General features: G+C 37.6%; 1 protein-coding gene across 1 annotated transcript in view; it reads right to left on the bottom strand.

The window, feature by feature from the left end:
- Nucleotides 1–9583: 9583 nt before the first annotated feature.
- Obp73a (Odorant-binding protein 73a) overlaps nt 9584–12701 on the bottom strand; it is a 31651-nt gene continuing 28533 nt past the window's right edge. Inside the window, exon 6 of the mRNA XM_028184334.2 lies at nt 9584–12103. Within this exon, the coding sequence (XP_028040135.1) occupies nt 12015–12103 (89 nt within the window). The 3' untranslated portion in view covers nt 9584–12014. The remainder of the gene's footprint in view (nt 12104–12701) is intronic.

Below are 12701 nucleotides of genomic sequence, written 5' to 3'. Positions count from 1 at the left end.
GCCGGTAAAAATGAACGTGTATTGGAGTCATACGCCGTGAAAACGGTTCGACGTCATTGTCTCAAATGTTAAGGCGTAGCTACACTTAATGATATACTGAGCAGTCAGTGTTTTTTTTATGAAGAAAGGACTACTTGTGGCACGAATGCCTTTCCAGTTTTACCAGGACAGATGGGCCAACAAAAGCTCAGCCAGGAGGGTTGCGATTTGATAACTGCTGCCCGAGCGCCTCCGAACGAGACCTAACAATTAAAGGGCAGCTGCTTCGCGAATGCATCTAAGTCATAGTGTTGCATTACCATGATATGTATGGCAACTTTACGTGCTCTTGGTAGAAGAGTTCTCAGAAGAAGTGTGTTCATGACTTATTTTGGTTAGTAGTCCAAAGGTAAAGTAAAGTAAGTTCAACAACTTCAAAGCCTGGCATTGAAGTTGTAGTCGAAAATGTTAATCTATTAGTTTGATAGTTTTAGTATTTTCTACGAATTTCACGAGTCTTAAACATAAGTAAAAGTACATTAAAGGTTCCTTCAGACTATATTAAATACTTTATAATATGTTTAATTGCAACTACATTAAATGTTAGTAATATATAATTAAACTACGTTAAAAGCGCTAAAATTTAGTTGGCTAGTGGTAAAATTTAATTTTCTTAAAACTACCTTTTAGTTTTAATTCTTACGTCGACTAACCTCTAAAACTGTAAAGTATCTGAAACGTCGCATATAATATAATGGAAATAACGTAACGAAAACACGGAATTAAACCGTAAAAATTGGTTTAATTTTCATGACTGGGTTTCTTTGGTTTTTCGAGAAAGCCCTATGAACACTACAGGATATTTAGAGCTCTAACGTCTAGCTAGCTACTATAGGAAATACGAGTATTTTATATAACAGTACTTAATATAAAACAGATTAAAGACATACATCAAATAACGTGAAAACATATTAGGTTATATATTTTATTTAAATTCACAACACAATGAATATTCTAATGAAGCAAAATAAAAAAAAAAATTCATTTATTGAGCTTTATACGCAATGGCGATCATACTTTTCTATCAGTTAACGGCCGTCTGGTGTAGTGATAAGTGACATGGTCACTACACAAGGTGGTCGCGGGTTCGAATCCCGCCAAGGGAAGATATTTGTATGGTAAATATAAATGTCTTTTCCAGGGTTATGGATGTATATTAAATATATGTATGTGTATAATAATAAATCTTACATTTATTTCCGTTATCTGGTACCTGTAAGACAAGTTCTTTACAAACTTAGCACGGGACCAGTTAACGTGGCGTGATTGTTAGTAAATATTTATTTATTATTTATTTATTTTTAATTAATTATTTATCAGTTGTTATATAGACAGTTCGAGTTATTAACAGAATATGAGTCAAATTTATACTTAAGCGTTCACGAATCAGCACTTTAGTGTGCACAAGCCTAAAGCCGTCGTCGTTTTGAAGTCTAAAGGATAAGACGTCCGGTGCATTCGTGTTGAAGCGATGCACCGGTGTTCGAATCCCGCAAGGCGGGTACCAATTTTTCTAATGAAATACGTACTCAACAAATGTTCACGATTGACTTCCACGGTGAAGGAATAACATCGTGTAATAAAAACCAAACCCGCAAAATTATAATTGGCGTAATCACTGATGGTACCATTAATTATATTTACATTGCCTTCTGGTGTAGTGGTAAGTGACATGGTCACTACACAAGGGGGTCGCGGGTTCGAATCCCGCCAAGGGGAGATATTTGTATGATAAATATAAATGTTTTTTCCAGGGTTATGGATGTATATTAAATATATGTATGTGTATAATAAAAATCTTACATTTATTTCCGTTATCTGGTACCTGTAACACAAGTTCTTTACGAACTTATCACGGCACCAGTTAACGTGGCGTGATTGTTAGTAAATATTTATTTATTAATATTTATTGATGGGCGCTAGCACAAAAAATAATCTGCTACTACTTTGAAGAAAATAATTATGAGCTCTACAGAATCTTTTCAAAACACACTAAGTTCAACAAATTTCATCATTAATTAAAAAAACGATTTATCACCAAAAAATATCGTATAATTAACGTGAAATCTTGTAATTTTTCCAAGGATCCACAGCTTTGTATGGGCGGATATCACTATCAATGGCTTCTTACTAATCGGCTCACTTAATATCATCGTCCGGTATTTGTTTCGCTTCCTTATACGCGCCCGAGCCTTGGAGATGTAGCACAATACTGTAATAAACATCTTTTTCTGATGAGAGAGCTGTGAATTGTGCGTTACTAGTCGGGACGATAACGTGATTTTTTGTTTCATTAAATGGGTAAGAGAAGAGGTCGAAATCTCAATTATTTGAACGTTGTCTTGACTGCATTGTGGCAGCTATCGACAGGACGGGACCTATCCGTGCTGGCTCACGGATACAGATAATATTCAGCAATATATATTTTGGATCTAGTAATAACTATTATGAAGATATTAACATGAATAGTGAAAACTTAGCGTGCTCTTCAAATTCAAAGAATGTTTTTTCTACTTTCCTATGTATAAGGAACTTGATTACGTTCGAATCGTTGTTACGGTGATATCTCAATTGCTTTGGTTTAAAGGTTTTTTAAATGGCGTCTTCGTCTATCCCAGTACGTCGCTTTGACAATGATAAGTGCTGTGACTCTAATCTGACACTGTACGGTGCATTTAGATAAAAGCTTTGAAACTTTCTGCTTATTGACTTCTTTGAGCACTTCGGTGCTTTAAAGGTAGCCCTTGACTCCTGTTCCACTTGCCCTGGCCTCGATTCCGAGTGTTAGTTAAATTTGAAACGTTTAAGTATAAAATTAAGTTTAAGTCTTCGTCCAATGGACACAAACAAACAGATCCTTGTTGCGCTTCGGTCATTGCAAAATAAACTGTCGAATTCTACAGACACAATTCAAAATAAAATTGCTCTAGCATGCACTATATTGTGAATCCACTGATGGATCAAAATAAGTTGGTTAATTTGAGTTTATCCTTCCGTCCGAAGCATTGTTTTCTTGGACGATACGATATTTGAGTTAAGTTTTGCATTGAATTTTTATATTAACAGGAAACACGTTCTTTCAGTAAGACTATTAAGGTATTGTAATTTTAATGTGTAATTACTAATATTTTTTTGTCTTTGTTGTTTCCGCTGAGAAATGAAGTACTTATTTTATTTTAAAAAATATAACCTACTCTCCTACCTACTCTCTCTCTCTGTGCGTCGTATTCCTCAGTTCTGAGAGTCGTGACCTTTACTGAACACTTTTGTTAGGAGTATGTTCCTCTATTCACTCCTGTCCTCGGCGCAGTGGATAGCGACATTGATGCTGGATTCCAAAGTCGTCTTAATCTAATCGGACCAGCGCATGGGACTACGCCCCCTAGGCCTCTTTCCTTCCACTTTGCCGGTGATGAGAAGTTTTTGGAGATTGTCACCCTTTTTCCTCGCAAGGTGACCGAAAAACTCTAAAATCCTACGTAGGCAAATGGTGGAGAGTCTTAAGGAGCCGTGCAGGGAATCCGCAGCATTTTCCTCCAGCACCACATCTCAAACGCGTCGATCAGACTTCGATCAGCTTTCTTCAGAGTCCATGTCTCTGCCATTGTATGTACATAGCAATGTAATTTGTGATGAGTATCCGAGCCGATCCGCGGACTTGTACTAGCGCATTACGGTCAATGCGGGATTGAGTATTTTTGTCCTCTAGTGAAAGTTACTCTAGCGCCAACGTCGCTATCCACTGGGCATGAAGGACATGAACACTGGACATAAAGGAATGGAGGAACTCGTGGTAGGACCTATTGTGAGTCCGCGCGGGTAGGTGCCACCACCCCGCCTATTTCTGCCGTGAAGCAGTAATGCGTTTCGGTTTGAAGGGCGGGGTAGCCTTTGTAACTACACTTGAAACCCTAGAACTTATACCTCAAGGTGGGTGGCGCATTTACTTTTTATTTGTCTATGGGCTCTAGTAACCAGTTAACACGAGGTGGGCTGTGAGCTCGTCCACCCATCTAAGCAATAAAAAAAACATAGCCCAAAAAAAGTATTAGTTTACGACCCTCAGCACTGAAGAATACGATCTAAGGATGAGGAGTTAAAGTTACATCCCCGACCCAGATGATGCGGCGACACGGGGCAACGCCCAGCTGTCATCGCCGTCATTACGTATCCTTCCGAACCACTCTCGGTGCTTGCTAGGACCGATGTTAGTAAATTCTCTCACCCTGAATCCCCTCGAGACTACTAGCAGACATGTTGGCAAAAAACCTCAATTTGAACGCCGGGAGATATAGTATATATATATATATAGAATGAGTAGGTATTTTAAATTTTAAAAAGTAATAGAAAAAATATTTATAGTTTCAGTTAGCGTGTGAAGTGAAATTTTCGTTAATAATTTCAAGGAACATACATACATAAATAATTTTTCCCCTTAGAAGAAACATACAATGTACTTTGTAAACATATATTTTATACGTAACTACTATGCAGCACTTACAATGTATCATTATCTTATTCACACAATGAGTCTGTGAGGTTACAATTTATCATTTACCATCGGGTATCATATTTCCGAAGTTTGTGGCAATTTCCTGCAGAATCCGGTGTGAATACGAACTCCCTATTCAATGTTAAACTAATGTGTTACACTTCGATGACCACATTCAAACATTTTGCACTCGAGTTCAAATTGAATTAATTTCAATCATTGAGATTTTAAAATACGGCATTAGGTAATAACAAATGACAATATTATCCGTTGAAAAACGTAAATTGATTAATAATGGGGATATTATTGTTTAATTCATGCGCGAGCTCACAAATCAAACAGAAAAACCGACAAGAAAAATAAATGAGAATGCATTGAAAAAAACCGTTTTTTTATTTCCAAAGAAACACCTATTTACTTAGCGTGTTAAGGTATGTATGAATCGGAGGACGAACACCGGGCCTTAGTACAATGGTGCCGATGAGAAGGGCATCTTAATCTTTACGGTTCGTAGGCGCGAAGCAATTCAAACAGCACCTGCTCGTTTGTACCAGTGTGCTGTTCAACATACCAGACTTATTTTGTTACAAATAGTCTGATACTAAACCATACTGACTAAAGAAACGCCATTCCTTTGATTCATACTAAATACCACATCCAATAAAGACCAAAACAAAAATATGCTTAAAGTCTAAAAATATAAAGTTCTATTTTAACCTACAAATATAAAAGTTCCATTGAGTTTGAATGTATTGATATTTGTATTCAATTCTAATTGTCATTATGAAACTTTTGAGCACTTTTGAGTACTCCTGATGACAAAATAGCTGACGGCAGAATCGGACCTGATATGGAAATCTCGAATATGGCTAAACGAATCCCGAATTTAACAACAAAAGATTTATTTTATTGGGTTCTATTTGTAAAACGCTTATAAAGTTTTCATTGCTTATCTTTTTTGCTGTATGCATTAAAAATAAAGCTCACTTTGCTTTTTATGATTCAATAATTAGCTTCGGTGACCACTTAGAACTGTGGTAAACACTTAACACTTAACAGGTGGGCTTTGAGCTCGTTCACTGCCCAAAGCAATAAAAAAATTTTTTTTTTTTTTTGTAAATCCATGTGTATATTTTTTTTTCACTGCACGAACTACAAGACCTTGTTGGATCTTGTTAGAAGCTCCCTGGTTTAGCGTAATTTAGTTAGAAACCTCTACCTTTATCATAATTAGCAACATGCGGTGAGCTTATCGCATAATACAATTGTATTTTGCAGTCAAACCGGGAGGTCGTGGGACAGGCGCTAAGACCATTGTTGATAGCGATCATCAATTTTGTTTGCGCTTTGCCTTCTCTTGTTTTATTACTAGGAAGTTTATTTGCTGTTAGATTTTAGAATAATCAAGTCGCGGTTTTTACGTTAAGACGCTTGATCATTTCCGTTGTATTCCCACTGCACTCAATGTCTGAACGCGTACTATAGTCAAATTATTGTATCGACTAATACTTTTTGGGACGTGATTTTTTAAAACATTCAACTCGAATATGAGATCTTCTCTTTATTTTATCAGTGCGGTTGGTTTACGACTCATGCGATTGAATTGGTTGTTAGTTGCATGCAGACATTGAGATGTTTGGGAATAGAAAATTCTGACCATCTTTACGAAAGCTGCCCATTCATATTCGATTCTATAAACCTTTTTCTTGAAGTTGAACGTACTTATGTCAACATCAATAAACAAATATTATTTCTTTTCTCCTTCTGGCTGTGTATCTGTTAGCTAATATTGTTTTCCTCAGGAACGAATAAAGATCTTAAATAAGTACCAACTCTACGGCGGAAAGAAGTCTAAAAAGTTCAAATTTCTCGATCAATGCAATCAACTCAATCGATTGTAAAGTTTAGTTCGTTGTATTTTAATTGAAAATTATGTATTTTCGACGAAAAATCATAATTTCTTCAGTGCTGAATCAACTCTGCAAAATGTTCATCAATGAAACAATTTAAAAAATATATATAAATAAAATATTAAACAAATTGATTGTCACTGGTGATGGTGTCTAAACCACTAGTGACCTGACATTCGTAGATGGTATGTATTGTAGATGATAATTATCCTTGAGGGTGGTGCTGGAGAGGCGGTCAAACATTGTACATATTTTTAATTTGTTCATTTTTTATGGGATATATGGATGGACGAGCTCACAGCTCACCTGGTGTTAAGTGGTTACCGGAGCCCATAGACATACCTATACACCGTAAACGCCGCTACATTCCTTGAGATTATGAGTTCTAAGGTATCAGTATAGTTACAACGGCTGCCCCACCCTTCAAACCGAAACGCATTACTGCTTCACGGCAGAAATAAGCGGGGTGATGGTACCTACCCGTGCGGACTCACAAGAGGTCCTACCACCAGTATATTGCTTCATCACAGCGTACGGAAAGACTTTTAGGTTTGAGGATTTGTTCGAAACGATCTCTTCATTATTTTTTTACCAACGCACCGCCTCCTCTGAATCTGAGTCCATCCATACTATCTAAAACAAATGCGTGGATCCACAGTATTTTTCCATAAATAATTTATGTCACGTATCAATCGATTTTGAATTGAAGTTCTCTCCACAGTTTCTTCTGAGCTCTATCACATGTCAATCTGTGACGAGAATTAAGCAGAGACTTTAATAGCAGCAGTCTGGCTGGTACCTCATAAGCAGGTACCTAGTATAGCTGATGTTGATTAGCAAAAAAAAATACATATCACATACATTATTTATTATTTTATCACAAATATTATTATTTATCAAAAAAAATATTATTATACAGATAAATTATAATTTTAAATTGAAACAGGAAACAAAAAATCGCGTGGGATATGATTGCGCATGATCATAATCCACACAATAACTTGTTGATATTTATCTTGCTGTTAGAAGGGAATAACTCACTGTATTTTGTGAATTAAGTATATTAATTTTAGGGTACACGTTTTAAGGTGTAATTTTGTCTGGAAACGTTATTATTACCTTAGTTGGTTATTTTAATGGGAGATATGTGGCGGGTAGCCATCATACAACGCAAGATATTTGACAAATCCCTGAATCTCGCTTACGTCATTTTCAAGATAAGCTTGCATATATACAAGTTCCGAACAACAACATGCGGACCGTCGGTCTACCGAGCAATATTACCCGCTCGGTGGAAAATCTTCCCTTTATCGTAAACCTCCACAGACACACGTTTAACTAATTTTGGGTACCACCGGATCCTATAAACATCGCAATGGGGTTGCAGCCCCAGGTTTTTACTGGTGGTAGGACCTCTTGTGAGTCCGCACGGGTAGGTACCACCACCCCGTCTATTTCTGCCGTGAAGCAGTATTGCGTTTCGGTTTGAAGGGTAGGGCAGCCGTTGTAGCTATACTGAGACCTTAGAACTTATATGATGTCTATGGGCTCCAGTAACCACTTAACATCGGGTGGGCTGTGAGCTCGTCCACCCATCTAAGCAATTAAAAAAAAAGCCGTCCTTAAAGCATGAGATCGAAGCACTATCTATTAAATCACCACATTTTGACCAAATTGATCATGAATAAATGTGCACTTGTAGGATATTGGAGGTTATGTAATTTAAGATTATTAAAGTAATGCGTTATGTTTCACATGGAATTCCCGACAACTTACGGTTACTAGGGCTCCTATGCCTGCTCCTGCTTGCTAGAATTGCAAGCGCTCAATGAAAGTCTTAGTGGATCCAGTGAGTTCGTAAGGACGTGTCTAAAATGTCAACGCTGACTGGTTTCTACATGAGCCGGAGTCGGAGAGCGTTGTCTTATTTTGTCGTCTTTACCTCATAGGAAAGTTCGAAGGCAATCTACGAAGTCATACAATGAGCCATCTTAGGTTGTCGTGTGTACTATAATAAAATTAGAAAAACTAAGAGCAATGAAATAGACTATAGTTTATCTATCTGCTCGATAATAAATTAACTATTCGGATAGCAGAACAATCTTAGGCATTTGGCTAACATGCTGAAATTAAATTGGGAGGAGTACACAACGAAAACAAATATACAGTCATCTTTGGGAACTTGGCTTTATGAACCCACTGGATAGTAGATTTTGTGTTGCTTTAATATTTGAACGTGCTCATAGCCTACCTGGTTTTATGTTTCTACCACAGTCCATAGATATTCCAAGGTAAATGCCGAAACTCACCCTGAGATACGAGATCTGTATATCAATTGTATTAGACCGGAACACATTACTGTTTTGACGACAGAATTAGACCTGTAGACTTGCAATACGGCCTATAAGTAAGATTTTTTTTATATTTGCCTTCCGAAGTAGAGGGAGACTTCCTATTTAATCTACTTTCGCTGTACCTTGGGAGTATGTTTGTACAACATACCTGCGAAGCTATCACGGCTCTTGCACAGGTACAATTAATACCTGGTGGCAACGGCGGACCCAGGGTGGGGTCATGGGGTCATGATCCCCCCCCCCCGAGCTGGTTCCAGGACTTAGGTGGACCACTAATTGAACATAATGATTTTATTTATATATTTTGTCACCCTTTGTATGATGGCAAACGTTTGGGAACGAACGCATCGAAAATTTGAATTTTATCGCGCCCCACTTGCGTGTGCTTGTCGACTACGTCATATTTTTAATTGAAGTACTTACGTACATTGATAAAATACATACTTTTTACTTGTATCTATTGTTATCAAAATTAAATTATTAGTTCTTGATTTGACCACGACTATGTGACCCCCTCCTGGCGCCAAAGCTGGATCCGCCCTTGCCTGGTGGGCTGTGTGTTCGCATGTGAAGAATAGAGAGGAAAAGCAAAAGTAAGTAAGATAAGTCTTTAATCATCTATGAGTATAAGCCGGCAAGGATGTATTGAACTTCGGCCACAAATCCATTTCACATTTCTCAACTATTGTTTTATATAGAAGTATACAATTTTATTGTACTTTTAAAATGAAATAATTAAATAAATACGTTTCTCTATTGGAGGTACAGGGCGAAATAAAAATAGACAGTATATTTACATTATTTTATTGAACGAAAACCTAAAACTAAGATTAATCTATCAGTTCGTTAATTTTTTATTGTTTTAATTAAATTTCAAAGAATATTCTAGGCAACGGCTCTTTAAATGGTAAATAGGTAAATAATTGTCTTCTTTATAAAAAAAAAATAATTAAAATTATTGTTGTAACATTAAAAGAAATTGTGTTTTTACATATGAAAATCACAGAGATAGCTTTTATTTGAGTTGCTACATTAAAGTGGCTTACACTACGGTTAATTGAGCATCACATTTTAGTATCGAGTTAAAAATCTAAGATTATTTACAATAATCTAAATGAAAATGTTTTTAGGAGATTTCGTGGTAACTATTATATATTATTATACATTAAACATTAAACAATATTTCTTAAGATTGATTACATAAACGTTTTTAAAATTGAATAGAATTTAGTAAATTTCCCTATAAATTGAATGTTCAGTGGTAGCTATTATAGGACAGGAGGTAAATCACAAAAAAATTAATCGCGCTAACGACATTTGCAAAATAAGTGCACATTGTGGGTCGCGTTTCCGATCCGATGGTAGATTCTGCGAAGCACTGCTCCTGCTAGGGCCAGTGTCAGCAACGCCCCCGGCTTGAGGCCCGTGAGCTCACCTACACGTTGGGGCAAAGCTGAAATAGCCTTTCAAGGCTATCAGCATAGGTAGGAAAAAAAAAGTGCACATATGTAAAAATCGCGAACACCAATATTCAGACCATCAGTCCACTGAACCTGATATATTCGCTCGGTTGAAGATGTTCGACTGGTCGTTACCTCGAAAAAATAATAATTTGGAAGTAAAGGAATTACTATGGATAAGCCAGAGCCACTATCACGTAATTACGGATCTTTCAAGCCTCCGTTTTAAAGAAAGATGTCATAACGCTCATAAGACATCGTGGAGGAGAGCGCACTCCAAGATTGGATGAGTAAGTGAGAGCAATGGTCTCTGGGAATTCACTGTACATCAAGGCAGTGGTTCCAGGTGATCTGGATAAACTGTGCTCCAGAGGGCGGCGTAATGGTCTAACGAGATGACGGGATTATATCAAATTATTCCATAGAGAACTTATCGTCTAACGTACTGTAAAATACACAGATGAGTATCCCTGTTTAAACCAAGAGGTTCCAAACGTCTAAGAGGTCTTCAAGATCAAAATTATTGAGAATCTAAACGCCCCTTTCCAGTATGGAGTCAAATGGAAATATCTGATATTTGGGAGCTCCCATTCTGACTTGGAAGCGGTATTTTTTGGTGCGGGGCCACATCTGTCGTTGTACAGCAAAAGTCATTTATCTAGGCGTCAGATACCGCTTCGAGGGCTGTATTGAGGGTTCATGATGATTATATTTAATTTTTTTTCAAATCACTCGAAATGCTTATTCCAAGAATGCTCCTCCTCCGTCAAATGAAGTTTGTCGGAAATTATCATCATCAGTCTATAGACGTTCATTGTTGGATATAAGTTAGCCCTCAAGGTTCTCCGTGATGATTTTCAAATCCCTCTCTCCAGGCAGCTAGTACATTTTGCAGAGGACACCTTGTAATCACGGCGCCATGTCACGTTTTTTGCAATAGTTCACAATTCTTCAATAAATTGAATTAAACTGAATTCAATTCACTACATCATTGCATGATGTTCTCGAAAATATACATAACTTTGATTTATTGACTTGGACGCAATGTATCACAAAGTTATAGAGCAGTGAACGCACGTATTTGAATTTAAAAAACATCAAACGTTAATTCTTAATAGCAAAGGAATGCTGATTTGTGGGTATTATGTTTTTTTTTTGGTATCAAAATTGGTATAATTGCACAATGTATTGGCCATAAAAAAAATTGATTGTATCGCAATAAAAAGACCCGCCTTGAGATATGGGTTCTAAGGTCTCAGTATAGTTAAACAGCTGCGCTACCCTTCAAACCGAAACGCATCACTGCTTCACGGAAGAAATAGGCAGGGTGGTGGTACCTACCCATGCGGACTCACAAGAGGGTCCTACCACCAGTAATTACTTAACAAGAAAATTCACGCTACTTGTCCGTAAGCTTAAGACAGATTCGTTTGAAGTACTGAAAGGAAGTAAACAGTAGTGAATGCGTCGAGTTCAACATCATAACGTTAAAAAATGTCTCATTAAATTTTTAAACCCTCAGACACAGCCCACTGAGCTTCTCGCCGAATCTTCTGAGTGGGTCGCGTTTCCGATCCGGTGGTAGATTCTGCGAAGCACGGCTCTTGCTAGGGTTCGTGTTAGCAACGTCGTCAGGTTTGAGCCACTGTGATATAGTCGCTGATATAGCCTCTTAAGGCTATCAGCTTAGGCAGGTAAAAAAAATTTTTAGTTCGATGGAAATTCAGTGACGTGTAGTGTGTACTATCTGTGTGTAGACTCATAGGCCTGAAGTGCCACAGTACTCTCCGATGCGATCCGATATGCACTCGAATATATCGAAGGACACGTCACAGTTGCGGCCGTTATCTGGAAATTATTAAAATACTAAATAATAAAGTTTCTGCTACATCCTGTTTGTTGGGTAGGAAATCATGCTATAGTGAAGTAACAAAACGTATTTATTTATTTATTACTAGCTGTTTTTTTTTTTATTGCTTAGATGGGTAGACGAGCTCACAGCCCACCTGGTGTTAAGTGGTTACTTGAGCCCATAGACATCTACAACGTAGATGCGCCACCCACCTTGAGATATAAGTTCTAAAGTCTCAGTATAGTTACAACGGCTGCACCACCCTTCAAACCGAAATGCATTACTGCTTCACGGCAGAAATAGGCAGGGCGGTGGTACCTACCCGCGCAGACTCACAAGTGGTCCTACCACCAGTAATCTGTGTGGTTCCCACCAAATCCTAGTGGGTGTTTGTACAGCAGCGCTCACTGCGTATAATGCCAGCTTACTATCATTGTTGGCACTTACTGTTGGCACCTCTGTAGCGAATGTAAAGGCAATATATATAATAAATAGGTTATACAACTGAGACCTAGATCGTGCGTCAAGACGAGTGGCCGCATTCACGGTGCGATGTCGATGAGATCCTGAACGCTTTACCCCGGGTGAGTCGTG

This window comes from Bombyx mandarina, chromosome 22, assembly GCF_030267445.1.
Source record: "Bombyx mandarina strain Sakado chromosome 22, ASM3026744v2".
NCBI lineage: Eukaryota > Metazoa > Arthropoda > Insecta > Lepidoptera > Bombycidae > Bombyx > Bombyx mandarina.
The sequence above is the reverse complement of the archived record's forward strand: the minus strand, read 5'-3'. Positions and strand labels throughout refer to the sequence as shown.